Source organism: Ascidiella aspersa, chromosome 6 (assembly GCF_963924565.1).
Source record: "Ascidiella aspersa chromosome 6, kaAscAspe10.2, whole genome shotgun sequence".
Classification (NCBI taxonomy): domain Eukaryota; kingdom Metazoa; phylum Chordata; class Ascidiacea; order Phlebobranchia; family Ascidiidae; genus Ascidiella; species Ascidiella aspersa.
In genome coordinates, this window is record NC_139452.1 from 21,798,953 (window position 1) to 21,820,803 (window position 21,851).

Here is a 21,851-nt window from a genome sequence, read left to right on the forward strand (position 1 = left end):
CAAATTGCTTCCAAGGGACATAGTACGGACATAGTAATTTCCTAACACCCTTTGGTTGCTAGAAATATAAATTAAACTGCAAGACCATGTGTAAATAGTAATAAAAATATTATAGCAAATAATGCAGATAAAAATTACAATTGTATTGAAGAACTATGCTTGAGTTCTTCTCGACAACATGTTGTGAACCAATGGTTCACTTAAGTAGCTTTTTTTGCATGCAAACTAAATAACTTTCCTCTTCTTACATTTTGACTTAAATCCTGTAGTACAGACCTGGGCAACATACGGCCCGCCAAGTAATTTAATCCAGCCCGCAGCTTATTTTCTTAAATAGGTAGGCCTACATAAAAAAACACATATAGGCGCTTCGCGCGAATCTCTTCCGTCTTTATCGTTTGTTCCGCGCGATTTTTTGACATCTTTACAGATAAATAGCGTCCTATACACTGTAGCACTCTCTCCAACGAAAGTTTAACAAACTTGTGATGGCGATGTGCTACGCCCTTTACAAACTCGGATATCACGCTTAGAACTTCATACCAGGTAAGTGACGTATTTGACTTGCCTACAAAAGCAATATGCGTATGCGTTAATATTTTAACTAAGACCACTAACCTCCATGTTAAGGTAATAACAAGTTTTCGCAGTTTATCAAACTATAAATAACTTTTCTCTTCTTACATTTTGAGTTAAATGCTATAGTACAGACCTGGGCAACATACGGCCCGTCAAGTAATTTAATCCGGCCCGCGGCTTATTTTCTTAAATAGGTACCTAAAAATACATGACCAGCCTGCCAAATTCGATTTTAGCCTGTTTTAAATAGGCCTAATAAAACGAAAATTGTTTTCGTGCTTCGCGCAAATCTCTTCCTTCTTTATCGTTTGTTCCGCGCGATTTTTTGACATCTTTACAGATAAATAGCGTCCTATACACTGTAGCACTCTCCAACGAAAGTTTAACAAACTTAGCCTGATATTCATATATTTTAACTATTCCAACTTTAAAAATATGAATAAAATATCGACCGTTTTCTAAACTCTGAAATATACCGATTTACATTTTGCCAATCTAATTTAGGTAATTCCGTCTTGTGTGTTTCTCCCTATTTATATAGCCTATGCAAAATGGCCGTTGTACCCAAAAGTAACACAATGGTAACTTAAAGCCTCAAAAAGCAAAAGACACGTTGTAAGCTTTTTGTGCGAATTTTTTACGTATTTTACTATCAACTTATGGATCAAAGCGCCCCACAACTTGGTAAACGCCAATATATCAAGCAATGTACATTTTCATCTGTGCTCAAAGCGTCACGTTCCCCTCCAAATCCAAATTGAATTTTGCATTTTAAAACAAATATAGTTGCAATTTTTTCGCGCGACGTCTTTAGTTTCTCATGCGGCCCGCGGTGTAAAATAATTGCCCATCCCTACTGTAGTATGTCGTAGGGTAGATTAAACTTCGCGTTACGACCTCTGAATTCTATTTTACGACGCATATAAAACCTGCAGATGCAAAATCGTCTCCCCTACACTATAAGTCTATCACACTTAATTACAATTATTACATGTTGTTATGTTATGTTGGAGTTATTTTGTAGTAAATAATTTCAATTTTTCAAGTATGTATTTTTACTACTTTTTGTAGCTTCGTATGCAAAATTAGGCCCTTCCCTAGTAAATAGCTTTAGGCATATAGTACCCTTAATCCGGCCCTGGATCACAGGCATGCCACGCCTTCAATTGTCATGCATTGTTACGTCACAAACGATGTAGTTAATATAACGTTTGCTATACATTAATGTAGTTTTACTACTTTTAGACACTTTTCTTTGACTGTTTTATGAGTACTGCGTTAACACTCAATCAGTTGCTGCTCGAAACGGTTTGCTAGCATTGTTATTTGTGTTCGTAACGGCAGTTAATAAATTGACAGACACTAAACAAAAAAATCCAACTTTTTGCCCCCCCAAAAAAAAAAAATTCGGCTGGCTACGCCACTGTCCATGTGATCGAACGTGTTTTATTGGAAAATCTGTTTTAGGCCTTGTTTTAGTTAAGCGCACTTTTATCGCAAAGCATATACATTATGAAGATAGGCCCTCGTAGAAAATTACAATTTCCAAAGAAAAATTACGTAATTTGTGCAGGGATTGGAACAAAATTATGCACGACAACTTAGTAGGTGTCCAGCTGTTTTTTATTTTTCCTGATAAACGTATTTTTGAAACAGTGTCTATGCTCTGATAATGATATCAAACAATTATATATAGGAGAAGCTCTATAGTTTTATTGCAATCTTTGTTGATAGCCGTAGATGTTGTGTTATATAAATGTGGAAACTGGTTGCAGTGTTTAACGACAAATGGTATTGTAATTTTGACAAACTTTCGTACAACCGTGCTTCATCGGATCAAAGTAAAACATTTTACCATTGTTTTATCAGTATAGTTTTCAACCTTCCATAAGCTGTGGACCCATGCCATGGCATAGCATCTCAATAATTTGTCATCCCCTGAGCCTGTTAGGCACGTTTTGGAAAAATACGTCACTGAACGTCGAAAAGGAGGCTTTATGATCGTAATCAAAACCATAAATTTGATTTTAATTGCCAAATAACTGAAATACTTCACCCTTAGTTGTATAAGAGGGGCAAGGGCCCGGCTGAAAAACCCTGGCCTACTCCAAACACAGAAAATGCGCCAGGATGTTTTGTGAAAAAGGTCGCCGTACACCAGGTTTACTTTGAATTATTTATTTTGCAACGTTAAAATTACTCTAGTCAGCCGATGAACCTATAAATATGTGGTATATCCAGTTCTGTCGTTTGCTTTATATCCAGTTCTGTCGTTTGCTTTACTAAAGGGTCAGATAATGTCAGGGGTGCGACACGGGTTTAGTTGCAAATATTATCCACGACCATTGTGGGTTACAAACTTACAATATAATATAGTTGTTATTGTTGTCAAAACGTAATATTGTTGTTTAAACGTTGGTTTTGAAATTCTAAATATAAAGCATCTTCAAATAGTTAAATACTTGTCCTTGGAAAACTAAAAAAATCGTAAAAGAGTCGACCTATAAGAGCTATGAAAGCCAGACGAGCGCTGATGACACGGACGGTAAGCATAACATACTATTTTACATATAAACAAGCTTTTCCGGTAGCCTACTTATTTATTCTATTCGATGTATAAGTGTCAAAATAGTTTATTAATAGTATACTATGCCTGGTTGCAATACCATCTTTATATTGTTTTAGCATTCACGTTTACACAATAACGTTACGCAAAACGTATTATTTTAACACTCATATATGCGCAAATGTTATAGAAATATGTTATGGACTGATGGTTTTTAGTAACATATCTAATAAAATTCAAAGTTTTCAAGCGCTTTGTTGAGGTGTCTGGCTGTGTCTATGAGCTTGCTTGCTTTAAATATTTGATGAAAACGACGAATCTATGTGCTGTAGACCATACTGTATGCGCGTAACTGCTTGACAAGCGCCGGCCGGGCATCCAGCTGAACAACTCCTTTTTTCCCCTGAAGTATCCGCTGCACAATTAAACGTCGCCTGGCAGAGCAACAAAGAAAGGAGGCTGGGCACGACACATTTGGCGCTGTGCTCATGAAGTAAGGAGACACGGCTTTAACAGAAGGCACGCTAAAGCCGTAGGCAATCTCAGTAGTCATAATTGCCTGTTTGTTAGGTCCACGTGCGTGCGCGGAAACGACTGGCAGAACAGGGTTAAAGCAACACCGCTTCAGTTTGGTATACTTTACGTCGTTATGCCATTTTTGGAAAGTTTTAGGAAGTTGTTCAGATGTTAACACAGGTTATGAACCGCGTAATGACAACTCGACTGTTTTGACTACACGTTCTTAGACAGAAAACAGGCGACTAAGGAAAATCAGTTTATCCGTATAAATTCAGAATACATACATTCGCTTTGCTTGTTACCAGCATACCACTGCTGTACAGAAGTGTGGGCAGGAAACCAATAAAGACGGGCGCAAGGTAGAAATAACCTAACCCTGCAAGTTGATAAAGCTTAATCCTTTGCCATTCGGGAGTTGTTTTATTATTTTTTTGATTGCTCTGTTTAAGTGCCGATCGGCCATCGATAATAATCTGTTTGTTGTGTACTATAGCAGAGTAAAAAGTTGGCAGCTGTGTAAGTTTAACAGGAAAACGAAACGTGTGCTGACTACTTTGTAACAGGTTGACTTAAGTTAGGCGTACAAGTGGATCCTGAATGTAGGTGCTGAATGAATTTGTCGCCAATTGCAGCACAACTCGGTCGCTTGCGTCGAGGTTTGCAACTCGTAACGCGAAGACAATGGATCGTCATATCGTTCTGGGCCCTAATCCTGTCTTTCTATTCGTGGAGAAAATCGTAAGTCCGGTGCTTCAGAGCCTCTTGCTTTCAATTGCGCGATTAAGACATCAGCAGCTTGACAAACCAACAAACATGTCACGGCACGAGATTGTAGAGGGCCCTTCATCGACAAAAAACGATTTTACTACTTAATTTGCCCCTTCCATTTTGTTGTACGTTTGACGGCCTGTTATCTCTAGATCAGTGCAACATTTTTCCTCTTGCGGCACATCAACCTAACTAAAACTTTTTAACGGCACACCTACGAAATACATCGATCGCCAATAGAAAATATCAACAAATATGCTAGGCAGCCCAGAGAAGACGGTGATTTAATGAAACGCGCCGAAGCCGCTAAAAGTTTACGTATTACATTCCTTTGTTTATGTTATGATTTTGCGGTTTTGCAAACTTCCTAAAATTTTCAAACTCCTAAACATTGCACCCTCTTACAATAGCGGTTAGTGAACATTGCGGGCTTTCAATGGCATATTCAAAAAAGGAGAACTGGCCTAGTACTTTTTTGCATAATTTAATTTTCGAAACAGTTCCTAAGGTTATTATCACAAATAGCCACTAATTATTTACAAAGATATTTTATGGGTTTTGAACGTATGGCTAATCTTCCACTTTGACGTAATGTTTGAAAACAGTTATTGTCAGTTTATATATACTCCTGGTAAAAAAAACTATTTTGAAAGTTTAAAAGACTGTTTTAAAAGTTACAAAACTATTTTAAAATTTGGTTTCCGGCGATAAAACACAACATAGGTTTTTAATATTATGGAAAGTTCATAAAATTACACTTGGATTATTACACAAGGTCAAAATACCTGCCTTAATAAATATACAATTTCGCGTGTATTCGACTGTTATAAAAAAGTACCCTTAAAAACGCAATAACACACCTCCGGGACACATTGTCGAGCCACACTTGTGTAGATTTAGATATTCACCAGCGTTTGGGTCAGACGAATGAATAAATATATATACTATATTCTAAAAGAAATTTCCATACAGAACAACGATTATGCCTATAACCAAATATGAACGATACTTAGTTTTATTTTGCCAGTATCGATTTCCGTCTTTTCATAATAAAACTAGAGCTAAAAATTTTACGTAACAAAGGTCGAAATTACATGCAAAAGGGTAGCTTCGATCTGTACTGTTTCACGTAGTATGTTGTCGAAAGAGGTTTCGCTAATTTCGTTTACAATAATCTAGCGGCTAGTGCGGGTGCTTTGCATCTGTCTCACAGTTCACGCATATCTAAATTATTCATACATTTCACAATGTTTAACCTAATCGTCGTATTGCAGTCGCGACCCCAACAAAAAAAAATTATGCTGTTTTGTCGCTAAGTCTGTAAGAAAATACCTTATAACTATAAGAGGCATATAGTCATAAACAATTAGGATGTAGACTGCCTTGAGTCATAACTGGTCCGGAAACAGCTTCTTTGGCAACTGGTTGCTTCTTTTGCAACTGTTGTTAATGTTAAAATAAAGAAAAATGTAAACCAAACATTTGTGGACGATAATTGTGTCATTTTACGATAAGCCTTTGTGAAAGTGACCGTGACCGTTTCGTAAGTAATTTTCTGTTCTAGGATGAAACAAAACGGCGATTTATTTTCCCAAAACTCTTAACTCAGCATTTTTTTCCAAACAAGAGCTTCGTTAACAGTTGACAAAGCTCAAACGGGAACAGATAGTACGGTGGCAATGGCCAAAACTATCAACTTTGCAATTTTTCCAACAAAAAGCTTGGTTCACAGTCGCAAAATCTCTAACGGGAACGGTGGCAATGACCAAAACTATCAACTCAGCAATTTTTCCAAACAACGTGGTGTGCATTGGCATGCGTCAACGCTCGTCGGCGTCGCGTCGGAAGGCGCTTCGACACGATAGCGACGGCGGTGTGCATTGGGCCTAATTGCCAGATGTCTGATTAACGTTTGCTGGTCAATGCCATAATGCCGACGTATTGTAACTGAGATTGAAGGCACAAGTCTTCTCAAAAATTTATTTTGCCTCACACATCACATAGTTTGACACTCCAGTTTACCTATATAGAGGTTGAGCGCAGTGGCGGCCACAATTACGTTGAAACATTGTATCATTGTTTACACAATCAGATCGATTTGTTGACATATCCCATTGCGGGCATACATACCCAATATGTTAAAAGCTACGACACATCACTTTTGCTTTCCATTTGGGTCAAAGCAGGTCGCAGGCATGATTATGTGACCACATTTTCTATAGTAAAAACCTGATAGTCGTTAAGTTTGTTTGACGATGACGATATATTGATTATACACTGATAACGACTCCACCGCCACAATGTCAACACTCACCGCAACTATGTCAACAGTCGAATGCCAAAAAATAATAATTGCACAAAGCCTTTATTGAAGAACACACAATAGCGGCAGCTCACTAGTATGTACAGCGCCATAGAACTTTGGTGGCTTTCCTATTATCGATTTCTTGGAAGAACTCACCACTGCTGAGCGCCCGCAGTATATTTTCCAAGGAGACACCCGGTGAAATCCGACACACGATAGCACAATCCTTATGTTGGCTTTTACAACCCAACACTCAGTTTCCTAAGGTCGAAAAGTGCTATACCGCTTGATAATTAAAAATGGCAGACTAAAACAACTCATTTCCAAATATTAGGAAACTGGTATATAAAAAATACAAGCTAACACGGACATTGCTTACTGATAGGTACAACCGGTTTCTATTTTTTATTGTATAAACGAAATCATCAATACACTTTTGTGTGATCAAGTCGGTGTTGAGACTATAAGGGTATGTTGCGTAACCGCCACGCATCAGTATTAGAGTATTTTTTTCTTTTGCCTAGATTTTTTGCGACTAAACACTTTGCTGATGTTCTGTAAAAACACACAATTTGAATCTCCGGGGTCCAGTGAGGTCTTACAAGTGTTTTAATGTATCACGATCATAAAAAGGACAAATATTTTTGTTTCTGACGAATAAAGACGTTTTTTTGCAATGTTTGCAAGAAAAGTTGAGAAACCGTTTCTTATATAAAAAGCCAACCCATATAAGGAAAAGTTTACTTTGACCTTTAAATAAGGTCTGCATTTTTCTAAGGTCCACTTGTTTTAAAACAATCTTTAAAAATAGTCTTTACTTTTAAGACATAACGTAAGTGTTTGCCGCTTAATCGTGTATGTATAGCCTATTTGCGAAAGCTGTAAAATGTTTCTATTTATTTTAATCACATTGAAGCATGTTATTTAATGTTTTCTAGCGTGCAGTTCGACGGTGGTTTAATCATGCGCGATATGGAGGAGAAACGACCGTTGGCTGAGTTTAGCATCCGACCTTGGAAAGTGGAGGAAGTTGTTCGCAAAGGTGATTGTGGTCACACGAGAGGTACGGTTGCATCATTTTTTTTCTAATTTTTAGGCAGCGTGGGCATTATGAAAATATTTTTATGAAGCCTTACGGCTGTCGAGTCACTATAGTCCTAGATACATCTAGGTAGAATCATCTTGATGAAAAACCTACATAAATTTAGCACGAGTAAAGTGTATTTTTCGTGCCCTGTTTGTTATGTCTCCTAAATTGAAGTTTAGTCTACTGTATTTAAAACAAATAACCTAATTTATCCGCGCTTCGCGTCTTTAAAACTCAGATTTAGGATTCTTGTTTAGTCTATAGCTAATAGGTAATCGACAAATACCGAATTTCGTTTAGTATGATGCTTAATTAAGTATTTGAGGGGATGCAAGGCACAAAGACGAAAAAGCTTAAGCATTTTTAAGCTTTTTTTGCATTTAAGTTCGCTGCATAACAACAGGTGTTTTTGAGATGAATTGTTTTGTTACTTAACATTTTGGCGTAACTTTGTGACGCCATGACTAAATTTTAACGGAATCCCCCAATAAATCTAGTAGGCCTATGCTACTAAATTGTGGCCCGCAAAAAATTAAACGCGAATTTGACCCCTTGCCCAAAAAGATTGGACGATCATGGGTTGGTTAAACCAGTGTTTGGCAAACTTTTTTGTCGCGGCCTAAAGTACTCTTTTCAGAACTATTGAAGGCCCACTACGTAAAACCAGTACGAAAACAGAGGCGGATTCAGGATATTTGTTTTAAGGTGACGCCTTGTTGGTCAAAACCCTGCCACGCCATAATGTAAAACATACTATAAAACGAAGAATATATGCGGACCGCGGCCCACAGTTTGCCGACCACTGGTTTAAACGGTTAAGTGGAGATAAATACTAACTCTTTGTGCCGCTCAGTTACCATCCATTCATATCAACTTTCTGATTGCTACGCTTTTGAAATAGGATTCGTGTTAATGGTGAATACATACCACTTGGAGTTTATAGGGTGCTGCAAAATCCTCCTTTTCTCATAACTAGAAAGAGTGTTCAATGTCAGCTGAATGAATACGCGGTGACATTTGTATTCCTAGTTCGCCTTGGTTGTTAGTGTGCCTGACTTCTTATAAACTCTGTATGTGTGAGGCCTACCATATCACTGAATGTTATGTTATATCTCCTCAATGGCGGAACACGTTTAAAATATAAATCTTCCTTGAAACGTTTCGTGTTGTATTTTGTAAAACGTGAGCAGGGGCCATAATTGATAAGAGCCGATGGGATGAGAACACCACCATGTAACGTTGAGAACCTGTGGCCTATATGCGATTGTTTGGCGTTCTTATTGTTATGTTAATTGGAGTGTATACTCCGCAACATTACATTACGTCGAAAGAACATCTAAGTATATGCAACTCGGTAAACATAGCTCCCTGAAGTAAGTCGGATAGTGGAGCATATCCGGAAATTGCTATTTGCAATTTAGAACTGCTGTGTTTCTATCCGGAAATTGCTATTTGCAATTTAGGACTGCTGTGTTTCCTCTTCTTACGCGGCCTACAAACGACAGTCTACGATTCTTGAAATTGTTAAGGCACACAAAAACACGAGAACCATTATAGGAAAACCGGATTAACAACGCTCCTCAGGCTTATACTGCTGGGACCAAATAGACAGACCACCAATCCTAACAATTTTTTTTTCACAAAATGTCTTTAGCGTCAAGCCCGGACTCCCCGCCAGTGAAAGATCTGTTTTGCCTTTTCAGCATCTTGTCATGTTTGAGATATTTTTATCAGGTTGTCAAGGTTGATTCCTTATTTTTCTAGAGAACGGTATAGTAACTATAATTCCCGGGCAGAAAATGATGCGTATAGAACACGAGGTTTTTAAATAGCACCAAATTAATTTATTCCAACTAGTAACAGATGGTCTTGTTTTAAGCATGATACGAAAAGTAAAAAAAATAGTTTCACTTGGTTCATTTCCTCATTAAGACCTGCCATGGCACGAACGCCAAGCCGTAATTATTTTCCTGCAATTAAAACCCGACACTTAGTTTGTTATGATTATTAATAATGCGATAAGCTCTTGGAAAAGAACGCATACAGTAGAAATAAACAGTTTAGTGGCCGGGTTAGCGACAACGTTATACGTAATGTAGTCCATGTTGCTTGTTGAACCAGTTTACAAGATAACGGTTGCAAGCCTTTCGTGCGCCTATACAACATCTTACGCCCACATATTCCATTTTATTTTTATAACGTGTTGCTATTTGTAGAGCTGTCCAGTTTTATTCTAGTCGTCAAGCGAACTGCGGTTACGATACAATCAGAAAATGTTCACAATACACATTGGAAATATAAAAAAAAACCTTTTGTCCTTTACAACAGGAAATCACGTTTCCCCAAGGACAAACATGTCTACAATGGGAAAATGAAGAAAGGTCATTAATCGATTAAACTAGTGAATGCACAGCATGACGTGAGCGTGTTTAAAGTTCGTCCCTTATAAAGTGCAGGTATTGTTCGGTGGAACCAAATCTGAAGTGATTAATTGTTGTAAATCCAGCAAACCTTTGATTGCTGAAACCTATTTACATCAAACGTGCGTTAATTAGCAATAAACTTAAGCCTTTTCCTGCTGTTACGGTTTTATTAAAAAATGTAAGAGTCTTGTGACATATTGTGTTGCGTCAGTTTCGAGTTAAGAGAAAATATAATTGCCCCGGGCACGTTTGAATTGACTTGACGAACTGATGTTACCAAGCCTGTCAAGCCTCTTTTCCGACGACTGTCAGTATATCCTTTATTGATATCCTTCCATCAAAGGGGCAGATTATGCATTCTGTTTCAGTCTGCTTTAATGCGACTGACACAAAGAACAAAGAACGCCAACCACCACACAAAGAAACGCCAACCAGCACAACTGCTACACCGCCTGCACCCAGCTTCTTTGCTTTTATGGAGAACTAACTTGTTTGTTTTCAAGAAACTGTTTGTCACGAAACGATGCTGCCAGACTTCCAGTCAAGCACAACGGAAGCTGAGATAATGCATCTTGAGTCTGTGCACGATTGCCAATGGTTTTTGGGCGCGTTTAAACTGTGTTTCACCTCAGTGAACAATAATTTGCTAATTTGCTAAACGTATCTCGCCTACATCAGCAGTTCTTAAACGTTGTCGGCTTGTGTGACAACAAAACATATCACAGTTTTCTGTGATAAGTAGGGCAATTATTTTTTGACTTATGAAAAAAAGTCAAAATTTGTCAACATTTTTTTAAGTCAAAATCAAATAAAAATGCACATAAATCGTCTACAAATTTGAAAAAAACTATAGTCAGCTTTTTGACATTTGTCGTTTATTTTTTTAATTTGTCGTTTAATTTTATCAAAAACACTTAATTTTGATTTATATTCAAAGTCATTTTAACTGTGTTATGTCTTCATTAGAGCAATATACGGTACAAAAGACGTGTGAATAACGACGCCTAGGTTATTTAAATCAATTATTTCTAACAGGTCAAAATTTTAATTTTTCGTGTCAAAATTTCTTATTTTTATGTCAAAAAATAATCGCCTAGTGATAAGTACTCTTACTCTACCATAATAATGTTGTGGCGGCCGTGGCAGGATTAAAAATGGCATCTCAAATACACCCAACATGACGTCTTACTGTAACAAAGGAACAAGTTTGAGAATCCTAGTATAACGTTGGCCAATAATAACCCGTTATTACATTACAGTTGGTCCAACTAAGAAACGATCACAATACCGTCAAAAATGTTTGCAAGACAATATTGCGGCGAGTACAATCGATCGACGCGCAAAAAATACATTCATGAACATAAAGTTTTGAAAACCTTCGTTTAAAGTAGTGCCACAGAACAGAGAACATCTTTTATCTGTTAAAATGCAAAAAAAAAAACGCGGAAACATACAAGAATGAAGATTCGAGCAAAGCGCAAAAAACAATTTCCTTTTTAGTGTTTAAACAATGGACTTCATATTTGATCAGTCCCCTCGAAAGAGTGGTGTGTATATAACCGAAGGTATAATCGCTCGTTTGATTACTTCTTTAGCCAACCACACTAGCGTCATTGTGAACGTTTTCTTAAAAACCAAGCTAGGATTGAATTGCAGAGGTGTTGCCAAATTAGCGGAAATAAACCGCTGATCGGATTAAATTGCCTGGCTCGCCGTATTTTGCCCAGGTCTGTCTTTAAGGCCATAAATAAATGCCACAACTTTATTTATCTATGTTAATTTTCTGTATATACCTATTTCTAATGCAAATAGGTAATTTTCAAGTGATAACGTCGGAGGTCAAAACGGTGTAGAACGCTGCGCACCGTTAACGAATTCCAGTCTGAGCCAACTCACGTATAACATGGCTTGTTCATTGAATCATTTTGGCTTTTCATTGAATCGTTGATGTGTAAGATACAGACACATACGACATACGTGTAAAACAACTGGTATCTGAGATTTTGCCCAAACCAGGGATGTCGGCGATATTATATTATAGAAACTTTATTTCCACACATAGTCTAATTGAGCCCGTAACAATCTAATCCAGGGGTTGGCAGCCTTCTTTTATTCTAGTCGTGAGCCGAATCCAAACTCGAAAAATATCTTTGGTAAATGTTATCAATTTTATTCGACCACTTTCATTTTAAAACGTGGAGTTTTTACCATAAAATCTGTTGATGGAAAGAATTTGTTTGGCAATTGAATATTTAAAGTTTGGATCCATACGCCGTCATCCATTATCACAATGAAAATGTGTATGAAACCGACAATTCAGTTTTGGGTGTTATTTATAATTAAAAGGGCCGTTAAAGTTTCGCTATTCACACTTTTAAATGCCTAAGTGATATCTTGCCAAGTGGGTTTAAATACTTTTTACGTGCACGAAGTTTCATTGGTGGTCCACGACCACGATATTTACACTCGTTAGGCTAAAAAGAAAGTCTAAAAAAATATATTTACGTAGATAAAATAGCCAATAAATATGGGAAATGGCATCGTGCTCCGTTTGTCAAAGAGGCGGCGGTCCGGCCCATGGCACGTAAGTTGCCGATTTCCGAGTCTGATTTTTTGGTTTCTTCACGTTGCCCTACTTACTTTTACAGCCACCATGAGATGGGGAATGGTGACGATCGTCAAGTCGTCATTGCGCAACAAGGACCGGCGTGACGCAATCCGGGCCACGTGGGGGCAGATACGATCGGTAGGTGGCGCCCTCTTTCGGGTGGTCTTCATCTTGGGCGCCCCCAGCGAAGAGGCGCAGAGAAGCGAAATCACAAAGGAAAGCGAAACGCATGGCGACCTGCTGGTGTACAACCTGCCAGACACTAGAAGGTGACTTTATTTTGGTCTTAGATAAACAAGGGGATTGTCTGTCTGATGGGTTTAGTTCACCAAAATAACGACTACAGTTTGGCAAAAATATTGCATACGTAACGTTTGATGTTCTATTGCGGAATTAGTCTTCTAAAACTTCTATGTTTAGCAAACTATAGTTCAGGGTGGTCCAAGGTTGACAGCATCGCGGGCCACAATATTTCTTTGATATACTTCGCGGGCCACATAAAACCAGCTATATATACGACATTGCCAGTAGCGACCAACGATTTTCGTAAGGTCGGGGCATGAAATGTTTAAAGATGACGACAAAAAGCATTGTCAAAAAGTAATGTGATAATGAGACTGCTGGAAAAATGGTGTGCGCGAAGCGCGAAAAAATTGCGTATTCGACAAAACAGAATACTGCATTTATAAGCGTAGAATGTTTTTTAACTAGATATATTTGGCTAGAATTGCACGATGGAAAGGTCCAGGGCGTTAAGCCTTTATTCACAGTTAAATCCTGTAGAACAATACTTTCCCGAAGCGCTATATATTTCATCGTTCATTTACCTCAAAGTGGCAAAAATAGTAATTTATATAGGGTCGTACTTTTTATGTTATGTTTACTGGTCCATTAAAAAGACGTAAAACAAAACGCAAATGTAACCTACAAGTTTGCAAAATAGCCATGTGAAAAGTTCCATATAGGACGTACTGCGAGTTTCAAACCGGTTATTTAATAATGTAACTAGGCCTATAATTAAACAATTGCAATATGCTTGCCGATGATAGTTGGTCAGTTATATTTCTTTGATTAAACACTCAACTTTACGTATTACAATAATCCAACAGTGCTTCGCGGGCCACAAAACATGATGCCACATGTGGCCCGCGGGCTAATGTTTGGACCACCCTGCTATAGTTCATGGTATTTGTGTTTAGGTATTCGCCATACAAGATTAGAACGTAATTTTGTTTTCTGCATCGCGAACGTGTTTATAACAATCTAATTAATGCGTGTTTTCTTAACAGTTCACATCTGTAATATTTAACAGTTAACACCTGTAATATTTTAGACGGTGTTCACGGTTACACGCGTAAATGTTTAGCCATATTAGTGAGTTTATTGTTAACAATGTTTTTTTTTAATAAGTGAACATAGTGGTTAGACTAAACAAAACATAGCTTTGATGCGTAGCCCATGTTTTGAGCCGTGCAAAAGCCATACAAGTTTCGAAAGGTTTACTTAAAGTTTTAAACCTTGTACATCGTCTAGCAACGTTGACTAGGATAAAGTTAAGTAACAGTGACTCTGGATCTCATTTATTTTTTTTGTTTCTGTGTTATGAAATACTGCGTAAAAATTACGACTAAGGAATGTGATTGTTTTTGACCTCGCTTACAAGTTTCTATTTGCCGGTGCTCCCATTCTTTCGCATGGCGCAGTGACCAAAATGCTCATCGTTTGCAGAAAGTGCTTTCTTGGCCATGGACCTGGTCCACATAGTCCGACCACTGGACTTTTTGGAAGATTTTTAAGGCGGTGCCAGTTGGCGAACCTGCCAAGTTGAATTTTATTCAAGTTAATTGTATAGGTTTTTGTCGGACAAAATCGTCGCCGGGATGCAGTGGGCGTCCACCACCCTCTCTCCTCCGTGGCTTTATTCTTCCACCGACGATGACTTTCTCCTTCACCCCGTTCATATCGCCGCCTACTTTAACCAAGTCCTGGATCAGACCTCTCAAAATGACCTTCCCATCGTTTGCGTGTACAACTACCAGTGGTGGGACTCTCCCGACAGGGACTCCACCTCGAAATGGTTTTGTTCAAGGTAATTCTTGTTAAGTTAGAAAGATGCATGTTCATTGCAGCAAAACTCATGGACCAAAGGTATTTCTTGGTTTGAGTCGGCACCTTCTTAACGGTTTTGAACAAGGTTCAAATAATTGCTTTTCCAACGTTCTAACTCAGACTTAAAGTGCTTTTAAAACTGGCTAAATGTCACACAACTAAGTACATTAAATCATCAGGTCTTTTCCGATAACAAAAAGGTTAACCTACTTTCGAATCAGGAATTTCCGGAAAAACGACACAGTTTTTGTAGCATAACGCAAAAGTTGGTTTGTATTTGTTACTGAATGCGCAAAATAGGATAAATATTATTCGCAAAAAAAAAGAGTCGAACGATGTTATCGTTCTTGTTCTTTGCTAACAACTGGTCGACTGTAGTTGTTGTCCTGCTTACATATATTATTAAGTTTTCAATCCTACATTTACATTATCTCACCTGTACATTAATATTTCTCGGTTTGTTAAAAGACTTTGTTTGCACTTTATATTGTTTTGTAGTGATTTATATCCGGGTTGGTACTGGCCGCGCTACTGTCGAGGCGGGATGTATACCATGTCATCTCGAATGCTTCGGAGAATCTTTGAAGTGTCCAGGAAGACTGCCTACCTCCATTTGGACGACGTGTGGATCACAGGACTCATGCGTTGGAAGCTTGGCGAAAACGACAGCAATATAATCGTGAGTGTTCCCCCCATAAATAAAGAAATGCGAAAACTAAAATATTAAGAGTAAACCTGTGCAAACGCGATTTTTAAAATTCGACTTTTGTGTAAAAATTATATTTAAATGTTTTCGGTTTTCGGACATTCCCCATTCGTTACTACACTGGTCATTGTAGTTGTTTCTAAAGTGTAGTCTTGTAGTTGTTTCTGGATCATTGTAGTTGTTTCGAAAGTTGCGAAAAGCGAAAATCGACCAACAGGCAACACGTACTTTAAAATTCCCTCAGAAGGATTTTTTTACAAATAAAAGACCAGGCCAAAAGACGGCTTTAGAAAGCCTAGATCACAGTTGTTGTATACGTATGTGAATGTATGTTTCATTGTCCTTATTATTGCGCCTTACATTTTATAGGTAGAATGATTTCTTTTTAACACCAGTACGTTAATTGAACTGCTTGCTTTTCGCGTAGTGACTAATTTAAGTTCTTGTTACTTAAATAAAAATTAACCGCAACCCTAGTAAGTTGACCACAAATTAACAGTAAGGCGCTAACTCACTTAGAAGGTAACACTAAGTTCAACTGGGGCAGTGGTTCTCAACCGGGGTGCCGCGGCACCCTTGGTTGCCATTTTTTCTGGGGTGCCGAGAGATATTTGAGAATGTTTAAGAATCTGTTTTTTGCTCAACTCTTACAATTTTTGTGAAGATTATAGTGGAATAAATCAAAGTATAAGTTCCTACGTTGTGTAGAGTTGATGTATGTTGTTCCAGTTGTTCCGTTTATTGTGACACTCTAATGAATTACCTACCGAAAAATCTTGTAGGGGTGTCGTAATATATTTAATATTTCTGCTGGGTGCCGCTAACCATAAAAGGCTGAGAAACACTACACTGGGGGTTAGCGATGGGTAAGAATAACTGCTTAAGGGGATACAATTCATGAAATATATAGCTTAGAGTTCTTACCCTTTCCATGCCCTAACCTTTTCCCTTCGCCACAGCCCGCCCCACTGTCTCAGCGCCGCTACCATCGCTACCTAGAGGAGCAGGACCCGGCCACGGTGCTTGTACAGCACATGTGGGGCAACGTGAGCAACCTTAAGAAGGTGGCCAGCGTTCCAAACGACATGCGAAGCACCTGGAAAAAGTGGCAGGCCGCGCACGACGGCGATGACGTGTGCGACGGTCGCTTGGACGACACATCTGAACCGAAGCAGCTGCAGTGACGGGCCTGGTTGTCAACATTTGTGCTGCCGCTTCAGAATTAACTGGAGAGATTTCCGTCGTCGGGTTTGTTGTGCAGTTTCGCTCTATGCACCGCGTCACGAATAACGACAAACGTGGTTGGCGTCACCGCCGATGTCGGTCTTTTCACTGTAACTGTTTTTATAGCGAGCAGAAATGCAGGCGGGTCAATATTGTACGTGGACTTTTTTTGGAAAGCGTACAATTCGAGTTTTACTGTACAAGTGAAGAATCTCTTGTTCCAAGAAGTTTTTTAAACTTACTAACCCCGTATATAGACTTCAAATATATTTATTGCAGCAATAATCTAAAGCGCGATATCCTGGAGTTGTGTGTAGGAACAGTAATGTTTTTCGAGACTTCAGGAGGCCCGTTTTTTGTATCGATAATGCCCTAATTAAAAAAACAACATATTTTGGAATTTGGTGCAATCATGGGTTCTAACTTTGCTTAAGTGTTAAATATCCTTGACTGTATTGTTATTCAAAGAAACCTAATCCAGGATATGAATTGAATTTACAATGGCATGCTTAAGGCCTTAAAGTAAGTCAAACTATTTTTATTATTTGGTGTTTTTGTTTTAGTTAAGCAAAATCATCTTTGGTGATTTTATATGACGTATTGGTTACCTTTCTCAATGTTCCGTGCTTCGTTTCTTTATTGACTGTAAGTATTTATTGCAATACCCGCCTTCTTGTTCACTTCATTTAGTTATTTTAAAAAGCAGTCCTCATTCCTCATTGAAACCACAACTTATATTACCTTTAGGCTATAGGGCCATTGTCTGTTGTATTATAATATCTCACTTGTTCGTTGTATCATAATTATTTCATCCGAAAGAAAACTATATATTTGGCTTTACTTAATTACTAAATTTAAGTTCGACTGTATTCGTCTTCCAGTTAAATAATATTAACCGTTTGCACGAGCAAAATATGTTATGCTGCTTGTATGTCCAAGGTAAACAGTTTGTTTTTTCATTTCAACTGCTCCATGAACATGTGTGCAATATTAAAATTTCGTATCATCTGAAACATAATAATAATAATAATAATTGCCATGGCGCCCAATTTGGACACAAATTTATTAATATTATTTTCGTAACTAGAACTAAGTCGCTGCAACCTTCAATGTCACATTATACGCAAATTTTCCTATGCAAAAAACGACACCAAAAGTTGTGTTTTTGTTGCGTTTTTGACCTTCAAATACGTGTTACACCTTAAAATAATTTTCTGACAAACCCTTTGTAGCTGTTGTGTGTTTTAGTTTTTTACTTCGATTAAAATGAGAAAGGCCTCACCTTAAGTTTAAAATCTTTATAGTACACCAACTTATGTTTCGGATAAAAAAAAAGAACTAGTACACCTTTAAGATGTAAAATAAAGTAGTATGAACCGTTGTTTATTTTGGTTGCCAGTCCTTGAAATAGGTTAGACTGAATTTTGTGGTCTGTAGAATCGTATACTTGTTAACTTTACGCAGAATGATGACAAGAAATAAAAAGAAATACTGAAATACAATGTAGTGTTATATCGAAATACTACGTCCTACGTCGTTATATTGATTTTGGATTATGGAAACACAAATTGTCAGCTGAATTTCTTTTGTGTCAACAAGCTTCGTAAACAGTTTTGCATAAAAAGACAAAATAGATTTCAATTGAATCTGTCTATTTTTTTATTAATTCAACGATGACTTGTTTGCTCTGTAGCCCCAAAACCAGGGCTGGATTTGGATTTTATATAAGGATTTTCGGAAATATGGTTGGCAGCATAGCGGGCCACAATATTTATTGCATATTCTTTGCGGCCACATAAAGTAGACTACATTTGTGCCAGAAGCGGATCAACCATTTTCGTTTCGGTCGCTGAAAAAACTTTTAATTTAGAAGAACACTAGGTTTTATAATCGTAGAATGTTCGCGGGCAAGAAACCATGCGTTTATCTTATTACAATTTCAGGAAAGATGTTGCATACTATATACACAATCGCCAATTACCAAGACGTTATCCTTTCGCGCAAAAAGGTTTTACCTATATAAATTTGGCTGAAATTACATTTTGGAAAGCTTCAAGGTGTTAGCCTATAGTCACAGTGAAAACCTGTGAAACAAAACTTTCTAGAAACGTGATATATTTTATTGTTAATTTACTTTGAAGTGGCAAATATTGACTTATATGGGGTCGCACTTTTCATGTTATGTTTATATTAAAAAACGGAAAATTGCAATTAAAACTTGTTAGTTTGCAAAACAGCCATTTTAGAAAGTCTATATAGAACGCACGACGACTTTCAAATCGCTCGAACACCCGCCAAAAAAAAGCCTTTTTGCCAACCCCTAGATCCGAACTTAATGACTGATGCAAATCTCGATTTAATAACAACCGAACAAATGTAATCATTACCAAACAACTGCAGTATAATTGTTGTTCGTTGGTCACTTATATTTCTGTAAATCAACACTTCTGCATGCATTGCAATTATTATGTGGGCCGAAATTTATTTGATAAAATCGAATCACGTCTTTAACAAATCTGTCTCCACAGTTATTTCAGCCGGACCGTTGCGTAATTTTTTAAAAAAAGTTTGAGAACCACTGACCTAAACCATCGACTATGTCACTATAACATGCGGCTTTAGCCAACTTTTTAACATTGCAGAAACAACACACATCATTGTACTTTGTTTGCATGTTAAATTGTTCCAATTTTTTAACTATTGACTGTAGCATGCGTCGTCACTCTTCAGCCAGATTTTATACCACGCTAGTCGATTAGATGCCGCGTTCACACAGGCCGTATCCTTATATGATGATATTCTTAATTGTAGCACACAATCTTGCTTTTTTGGTTACATGCGTTGTTGCACTGTTTAAAAAAATGTGTAAAAAGACTAATTTTATCTCAAAAGATGAAAAATTTGATTTGATTTTTTACAGTCTAGTATTTTTTTTTGCATTTTTAGTGTTAAACATGGCAAAAACAGAGTTTGTAGCCTACAGCGCTGTAGGAGTGGTGTACAACCCAAATGAAACCATTAAAATCATTGCAAAAAATTGAAGTATTGACTTGGAGCTCTCCAGGTTAGGTTAAGAACCGCTGGCCTATGGCACATATACTAACTTTGAAATCTACACCTTTGTTCAGCTACGGTAGTTATGAAATCACAAAGGATGATTTACGAAGTGATTTGCCCATTAAAATAACAAAGAAGCAAATATTGAAGTGATATTGCTAGATTGCAGCAAAGCTGACGCCCAGTTCGCGGGCCAAAAAAGTGGAACTCGCGGGCCAAATTGGACCACGCTGTTTTAGGCCATCGCCAATAATATTTTATGTTGAGCTAACGACAAAACTGGATTGTATTATTAAATTAAATTTTCCGCAAAATGCAGTTTAGTGTTATGTTTTAGTATGCATGGAAGTATGTTTTAATCATCAGACATTTTCAGAGTAGTTTGCACCAGATTGTTGTATGTAAATTATATGACTTACTTTTTTATGTTATGCAGCTACGTCATTATTGAGGGGGTGATATAAAATAATATGGAGCCCAACCGGGCACTATAGTATAAAAAAAGGTTGGGAAACACTTTTGTAGGGCGTCCACAAAGTCGACGACAAAAGGCCGATGCCAGACCGTCCCATATACCCTTTGTTTTAGGTGTTATTTTGAATTTAGGACTTATACCGGCAGATTTAGGTCTTATTTAAACGATTTTGATTTTATTTTGTAACGAACATTACTGCGCATTTTGCTTTATTATGTCGTTGGTCTAAATACCATGGTTTTATACATTTTTCAGCATTAGGTATTGTTGTTTTTAGCTCTTATTGTGTGTTCCCGTATAAACCGGTTCGCTGATCTCATACAATTTCGTGAGACGGTTTTATAGAACCGGTGCGAACAGGCTGAATCCCACCACTGCTTTTTCTGTTTTACAATAGACAACTCAGCGCAAAATAAAAACATCACATGTTATGAAATTCATTGTTACCGAACGTGTGAAACGTTTCCAGCAGTTTGTAACACGTGAAATTTAGGCAGAGTTCACAAAATTTTTGTTGTAGTTTGAACAGAAACTGGAAATAATGGCTATTGTTTTCAAACAATTAACAAATAAACAATCCAGGTTACGAAAGATTTCAGTAGACTGCTGGGAGAAACATTTTAGTTTAAATCAGTGTATTTTAACCGATGGGTCGCCATTTGATTTTATTGGCTCGACCACAGCAGTATGTAAAGACATTGATTTTACTTTTCTTGTTTGATTGCTTACGACTAATTTTCCACTGAACTGATTGCGTTTGCATAGGCGCCTTCAATTCCTTTTGTGCTCACCATGAATGGGCCAGATTAATTGTCCGCTTTGAAAGCAGTCGGCTCCCTTGTTTACACCTTTTTATTAACGCGCCGGGATTTTTATAAAGCAATATCTCCGAAAGTTGTGCCGCTAATAGGCTGAAAAGTTTTACACAGTCATGGTTTTGGCTTTAGATACATAGCAAACACAATTTTATCAAAAAATATTTATAAACCTAATAATATTCATTTCTGTGAATATTAATATTCAGCCATATTACCATCTTATTGTCGATCATGCCAACTACATTTTTTGTGATATAAGGCATAATTATGTAGGCATCGCTTACAGTCACTATTAATAGGGCTATGCCTTTATTATTTGTTTAAAAAATTATAACTTCTAAATTCGACATTCGGCCTTTCGATTTTAAGTTTCCCAAAGAGCAGCTAATATTCACGTTGGAGATCTAAAATTTTTGAACACTTGTAGTGTTGGCTTTCGCAATCAAGCAATCACACCGTAACAAAAAGAGTCAAACCAGACCAAACTGAAACTTGTTGATCCTTTTTGGGACAAGTTTTCCCGCTCCGTAACCGAACCTAAATATTTTTTGTAAGATTTTAAGGAACCGCACAGGAACTGAACCGAATAACCTGAACCTTAAACAAA

General features: G+C 37.5%; 1 protein-coding gene across 1 annotated transcript; it reads left to right on the forward strand.

Moving 5' to 3' along the window:
- Positions 1 to 4,162: 4,162 nt before the first annotated feature.
- Positions 4,163 to 18,378, forward strand: LOC146140770 (beta-1,4-mannosylglycolipid beta-1,3-N-acetylglucosaminyltransferase brn-like). Its single transcript, XM_083391675.1, has 6 exons — positions 4,163 to 4,402; positions 7,676 to 7,800; positions 12,896 to 13,124; positions 14,708 to 14,944; positions 15,463 to 15,643; positions 16,630 to 18,378. The coding sequence occupies exons 1-6, from the start codon at positions 4,275 to 4,277 to the stop codon at positions 16,852 to 16,854; spliced, it is 1,125 nt and encodes a 374-aa protein (XP_083247801.1). The 5' UTR covers positions 4,163 to 4,274; the 3' UTR covers positions 16,855 to 18,378.
- Positions 18,379 to 21,851: the final 3,473 nt, after the last annotated feature.

Bases quoted from the DNA above. Each gene is read 5' to 3' on its own strand.
- LOC146140770 (XM_083391675.1), top strand. From the start codon at position 4,275: ATGAATTTGTCGCCAATTGCAGCACAACTCGGTCGCTTGCGTCGAGGT. The intron at 4,403-7,675 runs GTAAGTCCGGTG...AATGTTTTCTAG, and splicing joins TTCTATTCGTGGAGAAAATC to CGTGCAGTTCGACGGTGGTT. The intron at 7,801-12,895 runs GTACGGTTGCAT...TTACTTTTACAG, and splicing joins TGATTGTGGTCACACGAGAG to CCACCATGAGATGGGGAATG.